This window comes from Varroa jacobsoni, unplaced genomic scaffold (genome assembly GCF_002532875.2).
Source record: "Varroa jacobsoni isolate VJ856 unplaced genomic scaffold, vjacob_1.0 scaffold_66, whole genome shotgun sequence".
NCBI classification, from domain to species: Eukaryota; Metazoa; Arthropoda; class Arachnida; order Mesostigmata; family Varroidae; genus Varroa; species Varroa jacobsoni.
In genome coordinates this window covers 273061-293195 of record NW_019212968.1, presented here as the reverse complement: position 1 = coordinate 293195, position 20135 = coordinate 273061, and the positions used below count along the sequence as shown (strand labels likewise).

The 20135-nt window shown below is 38.4% G+C and overlaps 2 protein-coding genes and 1 long non-coding RNA gene across 8 annotated transcripts in view; 1 reads left to right on the top strand and 2 right to left on the bottom strand.

Annotated features, from left to right (window-relative positions):
- Positions 1 to 2176: 2176 nt before the first annotated feature.
- Positions 2177 to 8394, bottom strand: Nipsnap (protein nipsnap). Its single transcript, XM_022836084.2, has 9 exons — positions 8253 to 8394; positions 6606 to 6663; positions 6091 to 6227; positions 5802 to 5893; positions 5402 to 5513; positions 3722 to 3779; positions 3322 to 3484; positions 3013 to 3118; positions 2177 to 2660 (listed from the first exon to the last, which is right to left on the bottom strand). Exons 1-9 carry the CDS (start codon positions 8303 to 8305, stop codon positions 2618 to 2620), a joined length of 822 nt encoding a protein of 273 aa, XP_022691819.1. The 5' UTR covers positions 8306 to 8394; the 3' UTR covers positions 2177 to 2617.
- LOC147753962 (uncharacterized) lies at positions 6134 to 10711 on the top strand. Its single transcript, XR_015311821.1, has 2 exons — positions 6134 to 6268; positions 8234 to 10711. It is a non-coding gene; the product is annotated as an uncharacterized LOC147753962 (long non-coding RNA).
- LOC111262084 (CLIP-associating protein 2) overlaps positions 9712 to 20135 on the bottom strand; it is a 64023-nt gene continuing 53599 nt past the window's right edge. For 5 of the 6 annotated variants that reach the window (XM_022836073.2, XM_086968942.1, XM_086968933.1 and 2 more), the window contains 14 exons: positions 19768 to 20013; positions 19493 to 19597; positions 18940 to 19197; positions 18508 to 18720; positions 18117 to 18248; positions 17821 to 17969; positions 17295 to 17634; positions 16929 to 17071; positions 16644 to 16806; positions 14896 to 15039; positions 14535 to 14684; positions 14347 to 14397; positions 13580 to 13848; positions 9712 to 13367 (listed from right to left, as the gene is read on the bottom strand). In XM_022836073.2, coding sequence (XP_022691808.1) covers positions 13750 to 13848; positions 14347 to 14397; positions 14535 to 14684; positions 14896 to 15039; positions 16644 to 16806; positions 16929 to 17071; positions 17295 to 17634; positions 17821 to 17969; positions 18117 to 18248; positions 18508 to 18720; positions 18940 to 19197; positions 19493 to 19597; positions 19768 to 20013 — 2193 coding nt within the window. In that variant the 3' untranslated portion in view covers positions 9712 to 13367; positions 13580 to 13749. The remainder of the gene's footprint in view (positions 13368 to 13579; positions 13849 to 14346; positions 14398 to 14534; positions 14685 to 14895; positions 15040 to 16643; positions 16807 to 16928; positions 17072 to 17294; positions 17635 to 17820; positions 17970 to 18116; positions 18249 to 18507; positions 18721 to 18939; positions 19198 to 19492; positions 19598 to 19767; positions 20014 to 20135) is intronic. The other variant, XM_086968940.1, reaches the window with a different exon arrangement.

Genomic DNA, 20135 nt, shown 5'->3' with positions numbered 1-20135 from the left:
GATCGATTTGAAAAATAACACACACATACACACACATATATATATATATATATATATAATTATGAAACTGATGGGTAATACTACATATATATATCGGAACTAACTGGTAAATGATTACAAAATAATATGATGATGACGATTAGAAGAACAAGATTAATAATGCTACATATACAAATAGAATATTAAATATTAAGAGTAGTGTCTTTGCATAATGTCTTCGCAAAAACCACTGAGAAAAGCACCGTCAACAGCAGAAGAAATAAATCGTGTGCCACACTGCATGCGCACCTTCATGCATGCTAACGTCACAATCACACAAAGCGTAGATAAAAGCAGCAACTGAAATATCGGCAAAACGAAATGAATAGATGGTATACTCAGCTCCCATTAATAACAAGACACGATAGCAAACATAAACGGTAATTAATAAACTATCATATGTACGATAGCGATGAAAACGTGTTTCTCTTACGATAGAAACGAAGGAAAGAAGAAATCCTTCAAAAAACACAAGAAACCTATAGAGAAGAGGGAATATAAATATTATATGCTAAAATGCTATATCTCGTATATAAAAATATACATGAATGACTATTACTGGTAACTTAACTGTGGCAAATATGATTTGAGTTAAGAGAAGATTATTGCTGAAACTGAGGCCGCATTACTTACTAAATATATAGAAAGAGGTGATAGTGAAGTAATGATGATGCATACCAATTGCCTTGTTAACTTTGGCGCCTCTAATACACTAACATCAGCAGGAGCAAGGGCAACAGGCAAAATGAAATATAAAAAAACTAATAACCAAAGGGTCACTCAGCTCAGCGGAACCACACTGGGCAACAGGCATAAACGATGGATAAAAACAACAACAATAACAGCCACAACAGTAGCAACAAAAACAACGCAAATATTCACATTATCACTGCTAAGGATGAGAGAGCCTCTATCTATACAAAGGGAACAAGAATAACAGCATTACTAGCAACGCGTATGAGACGATGAAAGGAGGTTGAGCGCAGGTTCCAAAATATTACCACTAATGAATAGGACAGACATTGTTGCCTGTGACATATATATATATATATATATATATATTGTTCATGACTTCTACTAGCGATAGGAATATCAAAAATGCAGGGCAATTACGCGAAGAGGCCATGTCATGCAATGGCGTGTTAGTTTTGTTGACGATCATCAATCGTGCTATTGTCGCCTAGCCATAAGGTTGATTGGAACAATAGCAGCAATAGTTTCCTACTAATATTACTACGTAGAAAATGACTGAAAAAAGCAGTTGAGGCGAGTAGAACTCCCAGGGCAACAGGGCAACCTAGGCTGTAACGCATACGATAACAGTATCAGCAACGATAAGCACAACAGTTATAGAAAACCTGTTTGAATAAGAACAATATGCTGGATGTATGCTAACAGTGGTCCACTTACAAACGATGAACAACAGCAACAATAGTAAAGAAGAAGTTGAAAATTAGTAGAATTTGGCCCTCTTCTATTTTAGGAAACTAAAAACTACGATGCTGATAACCATGCTAAGGGTCGTACGTCTCCCGAAGAACAATAGAACAAACACAGTGACCAAAATACAAGTGGCTGATTGACTACTACATAATTAAGTAACAACTATATCGCTAATAATAATGGTACAATGAGACAATGATAACTTCTGAAAATCCGGCGGCGATGATACTACCGTTGGTAACAATGCTAATCTTGATCATGAATTATTAGTAAAAATTAAACGAGAAGGGATCGATGATGGCCCTGTTCAAGAAAAAAAGACTCAGAGTAAGTGGGAGAAAGAATCAGCGAGCATGAAAAAAGAACAAAGCAAGCGCAATACATACAGAGACATGAGATGCTGATATGATTATGATAATGACTGGTATAATGAATAATATAAATAGGTAAACGAAAGAGGGAAAAAGATTGAGAAGAAAAGAACAAAATAAAGAAAAACAAACATTTTAAGTAATTTTCACTGAATTCGCCCGATCCTGTGTCATAAATTCTAGATACCAATTTAATAGAAGCGCACAGGTGCACTTGCTGAACAATTGCTTTTATATACTTAGTCTCGTAAAGTGTGTGAGGCTTCCTAGCAGGATATTTCTCTGGCTTCACTCAGATATGTAGTTAATAAAAACGTTTGTAATAAAATGACTGTTTATTCTTTATTTACAAATTGTTCAATTCAAAACGTAACTTAAATTGTTACAGTCATTAAAAACCAACTGAGAATATCTCCCACAGCGCTCGTTGCATCCTTTCCATAAAGCATTATTTTTCCTTTCCCTGGTTACGTATAAGCGCTGCTGAAATGCTTCAAAAAATTGACCGTTCTCTTCCTACGTTTGTCCTTCTTGCTCTAGATTATATATATATGTATATATATATATAATGTCTCCATGTAACGAAACAATAATATTGTCATCATTATGGGATAATGACAAAGTTCGAACAATTTTTCAAGAGGTAAACGTTTCTAATTCTCTGCGACGAACCCTTAGATTTTCTTACTGCGGGGTGATTGATAGCAGATCGTTTACGTGAATAGCCTAATTATGGCCCACTACGGCCTGTCAGGTTGTGAAGTCTATTTCAGGGGCGAAAACGGCAACGAAAAAAGCCATCGCGACCTGCAATGTTACAAAACGTAAGCAGTGATAAATCGAAATGAATTACTCGTACTGTAGTATGAATGATTCAACTCTGTTTTGTTGTAGTTTACGGTCGTACAATTCTAGCTGCATTAATATACATATAAACTGCATAAATATACATATAAATATACAATATACATATAAGGGTTCGGTTCTTAAAGCTGAATAATGATCCTTTCAAGATAGATAAGGTTAAGAGTTATGAACACCTGAGTTGTTTTAACATGCATTTCAAGACCATGATAGCTGTAGAGATTTATTTAAAGTTTGTAGTGTTTGAAAGTACGAAAGGACGGAAGTTTTTGAAAAACAACATCACAACACCAACCTCATCTCTCGAATAAGAGGAACTGTGTAGGCAACGCATTCATCCCAGCCTGGTTTCGACCAATTGCGCTCGCGGGTTTCCTTGCGGTCCGTCAAATTTTTGTACGCTAATAAGAGGAATAACGTAGTTTCGCGATGCTTAAAAATAGGCAATAACTATCATTCACTATTTACGTGCGGCAAGTATTCAAAACACTTATTATACATCAATTTCTTTCGTTTAGATGCAAACAGTCTCCCGTTAAAGTAATCTGATTCCCACTTTTGTCAATTAAATGGTGCAATGGACGTTAGATAATCGGCCACTCACTCCAGAAATGATGGACGCAATGGAGTTGTCCAATTTGAGTAAAAAATCCGGCCACGGCATTCTCTCTACGGAAGGTAATACCCCGGGCCCAGTTATTGCCCCACTCGCTCATCGTGCCTGGCTTCAATACGTACGAACGCATCTCGTAAATTCCCCCATTTTCCTGAAACAAATAAAAACATGGATATATGTACAATGAACTTTATATGTTACTGATATTACCTTTATTGTCTGTCCATACTAGGGTTATGAACATGCAACATCCTCCGTTAAAAGAAATGTTTATGCCCATTTCTAATTATAATATCTATTACTAATTGCCGGTTGCAAGGTTTCATTGTTGAAGCACGTACCTTACGACAAATGTTTTCCATAATATTCCTACGCGAGTAGCTCTTACCTTAGGATCAGGGTGTCCCCAGAACGAGAATGCCAACATAAACGTGTTCTCACGTGACCTAAAACGACGAAATAAATATAGATCAGCATACCGTAAATTGGGTTGACTTTGGTCATTTTTCAATTCGAAGAATAATAAATACTACTTTATTCGCATGACCGATTGATACAAATTTGTGCCAAAAGCACGGCGCAATTTTAAGCACTACTCCGTAACACAAAAGTAGCCGCATCGTTATTTCTTCTCCCCCACTTTTAGCAACTGGCAAATACTAGTGTAGGGACACAACTGCTAATAATCTAATTTATCGCCAGTTCCGTCTTTTCTTTAGGCTAAATTTGTGCCATATCAAGCGGATATACTATCAATAGTGCCGAGCTTTAAACCCATGACTTTGATATTAGTGAACAAATTATATTATTCCATAAAAAATCGGACCAAGTTTACGCCATTTGTCAGGTCTAATGGCTGATATTGATTTAGTATTATCAAGACGTATGTTATGACCTTAAATGATACCTTCAATACAAAGTATTCAGTACATTGCCTTCAGTTGACCAGTATCCTTGAAGGTTGTTTAGCAGTATGGAAAGTGGCACCCGCTGCTTGTAATTTTGCACAAGCGCAGTAGTAATAAAGCTGTAGTTACTCTTGCTTGTACTTATTTTCCTAGGTGACTCCATTAATTTTGAGGCACTGTAATATCCGGTGAGTCTGTCTAACTTTATGTATTTTTTTACATTTTCTTTCTAGATCTTGTGTTACCAATGAGCCGTCAACTCTATGATCTTTACTTTTTAAAGAATACATTCGCTTTTGCTGCATACTACACAAAGCACTACATCGCCAGAATGTTTTTTAAAGGTTTATTTATAAGCCGAAGTAGCCTTGTTTAGGCGAAAAACTCCAGTATTGGAAAACGGAGAGTTGTTTATAGAAAACACTTGCTGCATATAAATTTTAGCCGTCTAATTAAATACTAGGGAAAGGATAACACAAATTTCCGGTTGGCTCGTTCTTGGTCAAATTTTTCTAGCTATTTTATTTTTAAAACGAATTAATTCTTATAGTAATATTTTATATTACGAGAAACCAGCAAATCCAATTATCCTTATCCAATTATCGAACGTCCTTGTATTCAAACGATCCCGTCGATTAGCACAGCGATAAGACGATTAACAACATATATTACAAACGTAATTTGAAAAAATACCTAAGTAAACGGGATATTTGTTTACATACCAGAAATAGTATAAAGTTATGTATATATACATATATATATATATACAGCCGGAAAAATGTGACCAAGAATGAGCCAACCGAAAATAAGTATTGTGCCTTTTCTAGTATTTAATTAGATGGCTAAAATTCGAAAATTTATTTGCAACAATTATTTTTTTACAAACAACTTTCCGGCTTCGAAAATTTATTTATTATTAGGAGTGATCCACTTAAACCTTCGGCTAAATCTTTAAGAAACGTTCTGACGATGTAACGTTTTATGTATTTTAGGCAAATATATTTTCGAATTCAATCGATAGAAATTAAAAACCATAACGCTGACAGTTCACACATATTTAAATTCAAGCGTCAAGGCATCCCCGAAGTTGAAGTATAATAGACATAGAAGTACGCAATCAGTCGTTTAATACAATGCTGGTAACTAGGCATTTCTCTGACCTTATGAATTTGTTCTGCTCGCTAATTAGCGACTTGAGTTCATCGTCCTTCTGGTTTGCCCAGACACATTCAGATGCCGAAGGATAGCCCGCGCTATGCCGCCATAAATGCACTAAAAATTAACCCAAATACGTTTACAAATTAAGTGACTGAAGGGAATATCGCTATACACAATGAAGGTTCCATAGAATAGTACTTTTTTAGATATCTGTTTGTCCCCAATCAAATAACTGCGCAATATCAATTCAATGCTACACTTCATACAAAATATGAGACACGGGTGGGGTAGTTCTTTAGACAGTTTTCTATCATAGTACTACTGATTATGCAACGAAGAAAACTTCTCATTTTTTTACAGGAATCCTTTACAAGAAAATTGATCGTCAAAGATAGTACTTACCGAAATGGTCCTGGTCACCAATGACGACCTGCCAACTGCCAATATGCTCTGCTGTGCTGATCTTTCGCGGCAAAGCTGCAGCGTACTTCTCGCTAATGTTATCGTACAAAAAACCTATTTATTCTTGTCAGGACTATAGCAATACAACCACTGCTTTTTAAATATTTATAAAACTGAAATGGCTAAAATAAAGCACGTTATAAAAACTTGACAAAAGTCATGTTTGTAAATTAGGATACTACAGGTTGCGGCTTGGCCAAGAACCACAGGTTGTAACGTCTTTACTCACTAGGTGCTCATATATTCGTCTCGATGTTTAGGCTTAGCTGCGTGGATCTGCAGCTCGTAGATCTTTTCGGCCTTGGGGTCTGCCAACGTTTGTGAATGCGATGACTTGCCAGGATCAATCGTTCGAACGTGCAAGAGCTGATCATCGACGAAGGACATACAATTTCGATCAAGTTCAGGTCAGAATAATCCTAATAGTTAGAATTATCCTTTTGCAAGATTTCGCTTAGAAAGTGAGATCATGTAATAGTTCGCGTGATTCAACAGGTTACAACAATTTTTAATAGAACACGTTATCTCACGCCCAAACATGATCGCACGTAATAATGAGGTTTCAATTAAAGCCCTTATGGTCTAGCCTATGCAAAACGTTCCGCCGGGAAAAAATATATGTTCTTTTTTAAATTATTTGAAAGACTTACTTTATTTGGAGTGAGATGATCACACACGAAAGTATTAATCACAATTACAAAATCTACGCCGTTGAAATATGAAAGAAACTTATTTTTCACTTACCTTTGAAAGCCAACTCTCCCGGTCTGATGCCAGACGAGCTGAAGCAGTTGACAGCTGTCTAAAACAACCATGCAGCCATGAGGACACAGGGGTAGTAGAAAAATCAATAGAAAATTACATAATACTTTTAAATTTCTTGTCCGGAGTAACTAGACGAACGTTCGATTTATCCAAGAGCAACTCAGCAAGTTTCATTATGAAAAGCTATGTGGCTTGATGATATCCATGAAAACATTTTGATTAGCAGGCTTTATCATATCGCACGGCTAACATAGAACAGATCGTGCAAATATTTTATGCCTATAACATGTACCGCGCTTTTCTAAACAATCATAAAATGACATCTTATGCCATTGTACATTAAATATACTGCAGAATTTTTACCCATGTTAATAGTTTGGTGGATCTGATTCATCTATTCGTTTATTCAAACGTCATTAAAAAGTGTTTAGGACCAATATTGCAAAACAATTATAATATTGTTAACCATGTTATAAGATTTTACATCAACTATCAAAGTTTTTGGATTTATGTGAGTCAACTTATACAACAACAGCAAAATATTTGAATTTAGTAATTCTCTTTGCAATATCATTTCTTGGCACCAGACACGCACAACGGTTCAACTACAACAAGAAATTTATTTTAAGCTTTTCTCTTATATTCCTCCTTATATTGCAACCGCAAGGCTAAGTTGAAGTTACGAAATAGAGCATATAACTTTAACAATCAACCAGAACATATTCGATAGATACAGATAGATGCCTCGGCCGATTAAGTGCTTCTATGTACCCGGGTTAACGCGACATGAAGTTCTTTCAAACACATACATGTTAGGTAATATATTTTTACGCGCCATACAATCTTTCCTGTAGATAATGATTCGAATTAATAATAAATTGAGTATTTTGATATTTAAAGAGCAAAATAATAAAGAATAGCAAATAATATTCAAGTCCTTTGCATTTTTTCAGTCGTAGAACGTCTATTGACTGTGCAGAGTCCAGACGGAGAGCGTTTGTTGATGAAAATGTTGTTGCTGCTCTTCAGTTCCTTATATTTTTTTTTGTAAATTGAGGTTATATGTATGAACGTATAGGTGAACTGAGTTATAACTGCATTGTTTACGCTTGTAAACAATGAAAAGCGGCTTCATTATTATGTTCAGACTTCATTTTACTTTTATCGATCCAGTTTGGTCCGCAGGACCTAGTTTGGCGCTGTATTTTCAGCATGTATAAGATTTGATGCGTTTTTGCAGCAGAAGGATCGGCCTATCCGCATGATGCACCATACTCTGCCCTAGTGAGAATGCAGGTCATATCTAGTTGCCGGCGAGATCATACAAAATGTTTCGGAAATTTCATTGCGCTAACAGCACGTCGCATCAGCCGACTTGATCTTAGAGAATCGAGTATTTTGCTTGCCTCAAATATTCATAGATTATCGATTTGAAATTGAAAAGTGCTGCTTTGTAGTCCAAGCTCCACATGAAAAAAGTTCTAATAACTAATCGACTTGTCACAGTTTTCTGCTATCAATACACATTAATGTTTAACGTGTTTGTCTTGGTACGGAAGAGGCAATGAAGACAGGGCTTTCAAAAAACACTCTCTTTCATATTGCAGATCAGCATTTGTTACTCACCTTAAGATGGAATCTGCCCTCAGAGTACCGCGTACGGTCAGCGCGCGATTCATCTCCTCTATTGCGTAGAACCGGCTTACCCAACAGATAACAGGAATATCAACTCGAATTGATTAAACTAGGGGTCCTAGCAGCAGCAGATGATTCTCTGGTCAAACAGTAAGCACCACTGCACTCACTCTTGCTTAGTTATCGACGATGGTCGACCATCTCATCGTGAATGTGAACGGCTTCTCCTGCTTCCTACCATAAGTTCAGCAGGGCCATACAACTCACACCTCAGCTGTAGCTTCTGCTGTTGTTGCTGTCCGTTAGCCGTTGGGAAAGACGGCGTTCCCAGACAACATACTGCCAATGTCGTCTGCTATGCATCATCGAGCGGCGGCGGCGGCGGTGATGTTCAGCTCTGCTATAGCAACCTGCCTATCTTTTATTTTATTCTTCCATAGAGACCAACCTATTTATTAACTACTTTCTTACTAGGCGCAATTTGTCAATATTCTGAGGCGTGCTCTTTGTTATGCTTAGTATCAATGAGTAAAGCGGAAACGACTGTCGCGCCAGTGGCAGACCATACGAGCATTGGAGAAACCGGCTGGTTGAATAAAGGCTGTTTATTATAGACGATAACAAAACATCAACCTGTAGATGTTATTATTTAAAGTGGGTACAGAACAAACACAAAAACGGTATTCAAACCACTCCTGAAAGTTAATTTAATCGTGATGTTTATTTTTCACCACGGGGGCGAAGCTTAAACTCCGAGCATTTTGAAATAATTAGATGTATTCCAGTGAACACGTTGTTACTCAATTATTCGTCGGCTCATTGATATGGATTTCTTTTTGGGGCCATAATATCCATAAAACCATAGGCATTATCTCAGTGTAAAAAGCCCTAAATCATACTATATAGCGCAAATATTAGTTTGCAACGTTTAGATGTTAACTGCGATCGTTACGGGCTAATTTAAGTGAATATAAAAATGGCAATACAAAATATTCATTATAATCCAATATACGGTCCGTATTTTCGCAGAATAAACAGATACTGATTTGGCAAATTTAGATGGTGCGACTAAACTACAGAAAAATGAAAATTCTGAGACGATGCAAAGAAACCTGTGAAAAAAAAAGTAAAACTATAAGAAATCTGTTAAATAGTAAAGAATTTTTTTTTCGGTATTTTATTTAGTAGCATGCAACACATTAGTTCATGTATAGGTTCATACCTTTGTTTACTATTATACTACGCATTAGTAACGAAACATGGTCTGTTTAAACTGATACAAATAGTACTGGCTTAATCTGCAATTTACCTACAATGCTAATTTTTCCTCATCATTATTATTGTCATTATTAACCCCGTCGTTCCACTATTATTTAAATGTAGATTTATGTTGTAGCGTCTTATCAACTATCTGTAAATATAACTGTCAGAAAGACATCAAAAGTAGTCATAAGGATTTGTTGGCACATCGCTTATTTATTATTATTTGTCTTTCTGTAAGTTTGAGGGCACAGAAATATAATTTATAAGTTTTATCATATCCGTCAACGTCAACCGCTTGTTCTTTCTTTTTTTGTTGTATGATACAATGCCGTCGTTATTATCGTTCAGTTTCTATAAACGTGAACTAGATTTAAGAGAGGTTACCCTTTGTCTAGTTTCGTTTTGTCTGTCGCAAGATAAAAATTAGTTAATTTTGACATTTCATACTGCATTGGAAATAATCGGCAACAACCATAGTCAATTTTACAACATCGTTCTAGTGATCAGAGCGTATAAAACGGTTATTTAAAGTCTCGATTGGTATGTGCCCCGGGGAAAAATCATAATAATACTTTTGACACGTTACTACTAGTATTAGTTCACAATTGCATATTGTTGTTTGCGTTGTTGTTCGTTATTTATTAGTTTCTAATAATTTGCCGGAGATGTATTAATGCGATAAGCCTTCAGAATACGCCAATGAAGTTAAACTGGCAAAACACGTTTGTCCGTTACATATAGAAGGTTATTTAGTAATTGCAGGCAGCGACTAACTGTTATCTTCTGAGACAAGCCAGCGCCATGGCCACGAAGCCTGAGCTTGAAGTGCCTCACCCTTATTCAATACTGCTTGTATTGTGTATGTGTTGCGTGCACGTGCAGAAGCACACTTCTGTACAAAATTAATTTTGACACCCGAATTTCCGAGTACGATCGAATGATCTAAAGGGTTCGCCAGTAGATACGAAATACATAATACAGTGCTGTATTTTTGATTTTAATGAACTCCGCTGGCGGCAGGCATTATCTGCTCAGTTAAGCGTCTCTGGCTAGAGTTTATTTCCGCTCTGGTTTACGGGGCAAAGCAGAAATGTTGTATCTTCCTTGTTGCATTCCTGCTCTCCGGACAAATACTATTTAATAACTTGATATTAAAACGGCCATATTGTATTGTCAGGTTTAACGAAGCTTTGACAGCTTGCGCAGATCTTGCAGCTTTATGTATTTACTGTAACGGTAGGTAGTAATATTTGCTAACGTTTTAGTTACGTTTATAACTAGCACTAACATTAAATTGATAAATGTACAAAGAAAAATGGCCGAAGTAGTTTGTAGCATATTTCAAGAAAGTCCTGCAGGTCCTGCATCTAAGATTACGATCTCCATCACCTGTTAGTAGGACGCATTGCCTATAGCAGTTTCGATTGCATTCAAGTAGGTGTTTTAGCGTATCTCTAATCTCACTGTGTTAATTTTTGCAGCTGTAGATCACGTAATTTTCGCGGAATTGAGCTAGCTTAAGCAAATTATCTCCATCAACTAAACTGATATCGTGTCCATCGCTGTTAACCCGCGCGGCTGTAAATTCGCCAGTCGAAAAATGAGATTTCTATTGGCTCAACCAGTGTTTTCTACAAACATTCTAATCGAAGTGTCACTTTATCGAGTAACACCTATTAAAAAAACAACGAACAGTTAATAATATTTTGCATAAAAAGTTACGCTACCTCTGTTCTATTCAACAATACTAATTGTTGCTCGTTATCGCCATTTACTGCTATTAATACTAGTCCTATTTCTAACACTTATTATAGGTGTTCTCTTTTTGTTATTCTCATTACATTTATCATCATATATTTAATAAGATTTATATAAATTATAATTAATGAAATGCAAAGAATATATAATACTTTCGGTATGCAATCACTGTTGTGTGTGCACTCGGCATGAGCACGCAATAACATGGCAGGCATTCCGATACTATGTCACAGTATAATAATAAACGAGAAAAACTTCCAAAAACGCATTTACATACTAAGTGTATATATATACCTAACGATCGACCTAGGTCCTCCGTCTCTCTTTGGTCGACGTCGCAAATGTTCTTTCGGGCCTACGAACAAGAATGGTTCATTTTGTGATTCAATAAATGACGTAACGTCTCCAAAGTTTTTCTTCAACGGCGGGTTCCGTTCATCATCTGCCGGACCATACACAATGCTAGTAATTACGGCACAAGTGTTAATACAATATTTGATAGGTAGCATACGGTAAGTTTGTATATAGAGGCATCAGTGAATGTAGGCATTCGTGTTTTAAGTGACTCGCTGTCGTCTAGGTACAAGGTAAATAAATAATTTGTCTGTCCTGTATGTACGCATTCAACCTAAAGATATCCATCTATAGTCGTACTTCATTATATTTTCAAATTTGACATCAGTCTGTAAACGTGGAAGTAGAAGGAAGGTCCTGAGAAATAACTGGTTCATTTAAAAGTCATGCATACACAGAGACCGGCAGGAGGGCTAACAGCAATGTATACTAGAACGGTGGTGATGCATGCCCCACGCACGCTGGGCACGACGAAAGCTTCCGATAATCTATACATAGTGCGCTAGTATATTCATATATGCGCTGAAATTTACCTGAATGATCATCTACTTAATATGTAACGACTGTGCATTGTAAATACAATGCATGAGAATATCACGCAGCTCCACACTAGTCAAAATTTGATTTCAGTGAAACTCTTTTTGCAAAAGTAGTGTTACAGACGAAAATTATAATAATAATAATAATAATTGTAATAACTATTATTATACCATAAATAGGGCTTATTATATCATGCGGAAACCACACGGATGCAGCTCAGGCTTAGTCGTCAAAAGACTCGACTTCCGAGAATGAGGTATTATCGAAAAAGCATTTTTAAATAGAAATCAGCTCATCGTACTGTTGTGGGTAGCAGTCGGTCCAAGCCTATAGTATTATTTTGGAAAGATGTTCGACGCGTAATGCAAGAACAGATTTGACGTAAAAGGACCATAACAAACGTTGTCGCTTTGCCTTCTACATTAGAGCTGAACAATAAAAAACTACTTTCTACAGCTATGTTGTAAAATGTACTCAACTCTGTGATACTGTATTTCTCTCGTGTTAAATGTATGCATTTCCTACTTTACAGGGACTCACCTCTCAAGATGATTACGAATTAGAATACCTAGAAAAGAAGTAATTGCTCAAACTGAGTCGCAGTAAAAATTTCGGTATAAAAACCAATATACAGTTTCAAATTCGCCTACCTTTATCAAGATCTAGCCGACAAATATGTTACGATTCATCGTGTGTAGCCCTCACACGATATTAAACTGTGAAATTTCATTTCGCTGGCAGTTTCCGAGGTCAACTCCATACGAGGGCAAACAATTATTGGGCGGGGATCTCCTCGCACCTTTTGATTTTGGCATCGAAACTGTTCGGTCTGCAGGTAACACCAGAACTTTTTCGAATGTAGTTTTAAGCTGGCTGACTTATGACTTTTTACGGTTAACAGAATGTTTGTTTCAGACATTAATTGAAACTCCTATTTCTGAGATTGCATATGTAGACGTATCATAAGTGGGCTTATATGGTGTCTTTATCGTATTCGCGATTTGTGACTGTACAGAGATCGCTATACGGGAATCGCCACTATTCATTTATCTACTGGCAAACTGTGAGCCTCTGTTGAGGTTGTTATACTGTCTTGACTCAAGGGAAAATCTACTAATACGGTCGGATAGCGAATACGGCAGCTCCATACAATCCGTTCCGGCTTGGCTTGATATCCTGCGGTGGGATGATCTATAAGAGATCGTCAGAAGCCATTATAGTCCGACGCAACAAGCTATTTGATCTCGAAAAGTACGGCGGCTACAGTACGACACAGGTATTTAAGAACACATACCTGTACCGTATACTGGTAACTGATATAAAATAATGGATATTGTGTGCGAATTAGTAAAAAGTAGCAGCGATATCTTACAAAAAAAAAAAAAAAAAGGAATCTCGCTCACCAGAGTAGATAGGGACCAGCTGAGCATAGGTCGCATTAAAAGACGCGAAAGCTCGATAGTGCTACGGTTACGGATTGACGATACTATGGGTAACTGTATGTCTGATCTGATCATCGGAGGTTGATGTGTTCTTCTTATCATCTGTTGCTAACTGATGGGACCAAGACAAATCATAGCGATGTCTGAACCGCTCCAGAGCCAGAACTGGCGGATTGGCCTGTTGACCGTTGCTGGGCTGCTCGATCAATGTATAGCCTCAAAAGTCGTAGCTGCAAAAATACAGAAAAGTGAATAGAGTTTAGTATCGCTTTAACATACAATCATAGACATCAATAATTTATCCTACAATATTTTATTTTTGGCTGAAGTTCTGTTACCATGCCACTGATTTGGCGAAGTCGTGAAACAAATAATGTCTCATTAACTTACTAACGTAATCCGCACTGAGTCCATAATATGAGCCCGGCGATAGAGGAGCGTGCGTGTTTTAGATACGAAAGGAATTGTAATTGATAAGAGGCCGCTTGTTGCCCCTTGGTACTATCTTTAGTGTAGCCGGCAAAAACTCGTTTGTCGTGAATCGCTTTGGTGGTTCTATATAGCCACTCTGATCTCGGGAAATCGTGTTACTTAGCTGTATACCATATCGGGTGTTTGACTGCTACCAGCGAATAAGTAAAATTTGACCGAATATTACAGGCTAAGCCATTCAGAAAGGAAGCGAAATGATTGATTCGTTTGTTTCAACTTCGTCGGCCTTTGCGCACCTTGCATCCTTGAAGGGTCTCGAGATAGGGATCCATTATATCTGCTCCAACCTGTAACGATCATTGTGTTTTTTTAAGGACGGAAATGCGTTTATAGCTAATTATGATATTGTACGAGCAGCTAATGAAAGCTAATAAAGATCAGCTGAGAGAGATCAGTTTCTGAGATCGCGCTGATGTACGATTACCTTATGATGAAGGAAAACTAGACAAAAGACGGCAGCTCGCCGTACAGCGGATTCTTCGTGGTCGTAGGCGCGCAGAAGTGCTGAAGCCACCTGATCTAGCATTGGACGGAGTTCCTCACCGTTGGACAATTCAACAAGACGAGATAACGCCTTGAATAGAAGCATATATAAATCACGTGATTGTGGTTCTCGTTAGAAGTACTTTCGGAAAAGATTCTCACCCTGGATTGTCTTTAGTTAGCGAATGAACGGACTTTAATTGCTAAACTGGCAGCACTTTATTATTAAATGTTACTTTCTTAATCAATCATTTATTTGTTATTATATTTATACTCTGATAATAATTTCGGGTCAGACTTACCTTTATCGCAGCAGCAAGTAAGTGAACGTCAGGCCACCGCGCAATTAGACGTGCTAGGATACCTGAGCCTTTCTCCACTCCTGCTGCCCGCAAAGCTCCAGCAATAGCTAAATCTGATGCACGCTGAACATCACGGTCTTTATCCTGAATGAACCAAGTAAAAAGCAACGTTTTACCTACAAAAAATATGCCTTTTTCTCACTATCGCCACCGCAAGTCTACTTTATTTATATATATATATCAAAGCTCATTGTGTGCTATACAAATCATGTAGAAGGGTTTACTCGGTCGTATTTTCATCTGCGCAACTGTTTAGCAATGCAACTGAAAGGCCACCTCTAAAGCGGTGTATAACGGATGATAAAAAGCAGACCACGTAAAACATGTGCTTCGCAATGTGTGGCAGAGCCCAGAGTGACGCCAAAGAAGGTAATACCGCATCCGGTGGGAATGAAAAGGAATCATGCGTTATAAGTAATTGAAGTCCAGCCAAACTATTGGTTCGGACATTTAGGGTCAACAACCAACGAGATTAAACAAATTACTGAAAATGATTAATAGGAACTGGTAACGAGAAAAGTCATTGTCTTTTACCATGACAATGCTAGATAACACGCGTCTTTAGCTAGGCAGCAAAAACTGAAAGAACTTAGATAAGTGATCTTGATGCGTTCGCCGTACAGCCCAAATCCTAAATTATAAAACATATCTGTAAGTCATTGTCTTTTACCATGACAATGCTAGATAACACGCGTCTTTAGCTAGGCAGCAAAAACTGAAAGAACTTAGATAAGTGATCTTGATGCGTTCGCCGTACAGCCCAAATCCTAAATTATAAAACATATCTGTTTCGATTTTTGGAACTCCCTCAATGGTCAGTTTCAAGGGAGCAATGTCAAAGTAGCTTATCACAATCTTTTATTCAGAAACCACATAAGTTCTAAAATATTAGGATTATAGTCTTGCCAGAAAAATCCCTATATTTAACTTAATAATATTATTTTAAAATACAATTGGAGAGTTCGCATTTATAGACGCAAGGCAGATATTGAAGATGGGTTAATGTCGGTTTCATGGACAGTGCGTCCAAAATGATTTTTGAAAATCACGTCAACGTTAATCGGAAAGTTCAAACCCCCTACGGTGGCAGCAGCAACCGATTATGAGGTAGTTTTGTGTCACCTGCGAATAGGTAACTTTTGGTGCGACACACGTGTTGTCTCCTCAAGAACAACGCACTGATATATAAGTAACCATATCTACCTTACGGTCAGCCTTTTGATAATAGTTTAATCATATTACCTTTCAATTTTTTTGTTTCAATTTTAGTGTGTGTTTCTCTGACACTAACGTTAATCTTGTCAAGCTTGGCACATTCCTGCCACGCTAATCACTCGGATTTTACTGAGCTTTTTCCTCGTGCTTCGAATTACCGCACTGACTTCTTTTACGTTGGTAGCTATACTACCAGATCTATCTTTAGTCGAGCGACAAAGATGCGCCTTATAGTTCCGAATGTTTTAATTCTCTTTTTATCTGTTATTCATATCTCATTAAAAATATGAGGTCGAAATCACCATTTATTTCCGCTTATTTATCTCTTACGCTTTGCACGTTCAAAAAAAGGGTCGAATTGGGTTTGCTGTTCACTAGTAGTCAGGAAAAACTGCCGTCCACTAATAATCTCTATTTACACATCACCTTAATAGGAAAATATGATTTAGTAGGTTAACGATTATTATACGAACCAGCTGGCTTTGAAGAAGCTTAACGACCGTGAGATCCGCATACTGCGCGAAGTGTTGAGGTTGCGCAGATACAAGAGCGGAAAGAGATCGTAATGCACCAGCGCGTACGGCTGGAGACTCCTCAGAAGACTCGGTGTTGTCCAAAAGAATTTTCAGTGTTGATCTGAAGAATTAGACATACCAATTAAAGGTCACTTAGATGAAAAATCTGTGAATACTTCTGAGAAATCCGCTATAAAGGTTCTACTACTCGCTATAATGCGCTGCATTCTGCCATTGACTAACCTGAAGTTGAGTTCAGATTGCCACAACTCATGTATGTCGAGAAGTTCGTCGAGCTCGACCAAGGCAGCGCGCTTCATTTCGGCCGAATTTAAGGGCGAGCTCAACACTGATACACAGTGCGACAGCCTTTCCGCCGAACCGGCCTGAAAAGCACAAACGTATAGAGGGAGAAAGATCATGTATTGCGTTTCTAAACATATTCCTATTTTATTACGTGCCTTTAATTTACTAGGTTTACCCCGCCAATATATTCATACATGAAAACATTTTAGGAATGAATCGTTGGAGGCAGATATCTGGCATAATAATTCCTGACGACGTTGCTGTAGCCCTTTTGTATCCAGGCGTTCCGTGGATCAGACTTACCTTAGGACTATGACCAATGTTGTTATGGTTATGTTGGGACCCTGAGGAGTGAAAGGATCGTTGTGACAAGGGCGGAGGTACTGGGGGATTATTGCTGTAGGGGGGTAAGTCGTTAAGCTGTCCTTCGTCGGATGTACTTCCAGCTGTTATAGGATCGCTTATAAGGCTTCTACTGGCTCCTCCATTTCCGCTCGCGCTGTGGCTAGAGGTGACAGTTTCATCCGTTAAGGCGGTCGTTATCACCGAAGGCGATCCTCCGATAACAAAGTCGATTGCACAAGGAGACGGCGACGGTCGTTGGGGCGTCACCGGTGACGCTAAACTGTCGCTGCCTGACCGGCTGTTCAGTGTAAAGATGATTTATTAGCTGCTCGAACTAACAACGATTTTCATAAGGGCTAAAGGTATACTCAAATCAACAAGTAAAAGTATACTAAGTCAAGGCTACAAAAGTAAGCAGATTATAAACGTGAGGCAGTCCTTCAAAGAACATAAAAAGGTGCTCTAAATGATTGATGCGCCATACCTGACACCACTTGAACTGCTGCCACCATTGTACATGGATACTGATGTTGTTTGTTCCTTAATCGATGATGATTGCTGTTGTTGTTGCTGCTGATGAAGAAGCTCTTTCTGGATGATATCCAAAGCAACCCTCTGGTAGTCGGGAGCCATCTGTTGAAATTGGATGGGAACCAGAAAAATCAGTCAGTCAGGCAACTTTATTATACGAAATCGAATCCACACAATTTTTGTATCATACTTATACTGCTTACCTATCTAAATAGCACTTAACCTTTCACGGATTAAAAAGCAGCATACCTGATGTATCACTAAAGAGAAATAGGAAGCTTTACACCGATAAAGTGATCCAATGCACGCTCGTGATAGGGAGGACAGTTCTGGAGCGACTCGAGCACTTGCCATGGTCCCTACACGAACCCCATCGACTTGCTGAAAATAAAAACCAAAGATCCCGCCTTATTGTTATGTTTCTTACGACAGATGCTCAATAAAACTTGGCACGAATTTATTCATATAATACACTATTTCAAACATTAGTTTTTCACTTCACTGGTATTTCTTTTTTGTTATTTTCGATACTACTAGTTGGCGGTGTACATGAAGATGGCTGAATAGCTTTAGAGCAGTCACCGTGGGTCCAAAACAGTGTCCTCAATAGGACACGCGTGTGGGGATGAATTGTACTAACCATAAGGCCATTTGTACTAAACCGATCGAGATGCTGAGCAGTTTTTGCGCCGACGGTTGCTAAGCCATTATTCTGGTGTTCTGGGAGATCTGCCGATGCCCAGGCCACAAATCTGTGCAAGCAGGCTCGCATGTTCGGATCATTCGCTGGTATCTCCGATGAATCCATTTGGCGCGTCAAGTTCAGCAGATAGCGCAAAACAGTAGTTTTCACCTAAGCATCAGACAGACATTATTTTTCAGGCGCACGAAGACGCTGCCTTCAGACTCAGGCAGAAAACCGGCATTAAGCGTATTTGAAAATTGATTGGTATCCTTAATAAGACTGTAATACTGTTTATCAACATGGGCATAGATCTGCGCTTGATAGAAGTCAGTAAGCAGTGGTACCTTGCCGGAAAGTCATTGAAATATGTACGAGTTGAATGCATACCTTTACCGAGGTGGACTGGTGCACGGGATCATTAAGGAATCTCGTAATAATGACGAACTGCTCGGCGCGGGGAAAGGAATCCCGTACTAGTGCGAGCGTTGCGTGAATCTTTGAATTCACAGAACTTAGTAGATCATGGCCAAGTTTTGTAAAAAGCTTCGTTAGAAGTGCGGCCAAAAACGAAGGCACGTTTCGCTGCAACTCGCAGGCTTGTGCCGCTACCAGATCATAGAGAGTATCTAGGAATAGTGAAAACACCTGAAAGCATATGTCAAAGCGTCATTACGAGCGATCGTGCAACACGTGCTGCCGCCCATTATAGCGTCTTTTATCTGATGCAAGATTACTCTGATCAGTTACAGAACACATCAAAAAGCGATAACTTGAATCAGGCACGCCTCAACCTCAGACAAGCTGAGCTTGAGAATACATGTGCTAAGTATACCAAAATAGCCCTTAAAAAAAGTAACCATCAAGAGCAAAATCGACCTTCCCCCAGCAACCAGCATGATTTTCGATGTTGTAATGTTGCTCCTTCTGTAATTATTACTACCTTTGTGTGTGGGTCCATAAACATCTTAGTCATCGTCTGGGTGACCGATCGCAGTTCCGCTTCCGTGAGACGGCGCGAATGAGAACGCAGAACGCTTTGTAATCCCTGCCATCGTAACACAAAAGACATTGCATAAAACCAAAGTTTTACTGGTCGACTCAACTTTTATCTGCTTAATCAAGTTTAGTGATTGTCAGCGGGTCTGAAAATTGAAAAGGAGCGATAGCGAATGGATACTTAACAAATGCCTCAGACGAAATCATGCAAATACTTACAAGCAAGCCTTCCTTTCGGTCGGACCAATGGATACTAGCAAGACTAAGCAGTAGATCGGCAACATAGTCTTCTTGACTGCGGGATACGTCGGAACATATTGACGAAGAGCCCTCGCTACCGCCATTGCCACTCCCTCCCCCATGGTGACTACTGACATTGCCGGACACAGCCAATGATGAAGTCTGGCATTGAGAACTCGAGCCGAAAACAGCACGAGACGTCAATGGTGAAGCATATGGTGGCGCCTTAGCGAAAGTAGAAGATACGTTTGATAATTTTAGCATAGGATTTAATACATGATGCTACATGGAGATAATCTCACGTTTAAGATAATTCAATTGTAGCTTCTAGAGAGATTGAAGTCTTC

Coding starts and splice junctions, on each gene's coding strand:
- Nipsnap (XM_022836084.2), bottom strand. CDS start 8,305: ATGAATCGCGCGCTGACCGTACGCGGTACTCTGAGGGCAGATTCCATC. Junction 5,894..6,090: donor GACGAATATATGAGCACCTA/GTGAGTAAAGAC, acceptor CGATAACATTAG/CGAGAAGTACGCTGCAGCTT. Junction 3,119..3,321: donor TTGCGTCCATCATTTCTGGA/GTGAGTGGCCGA, acceptor TCCTCTTATTAG/CGTACAAAAATTTGACGGAC.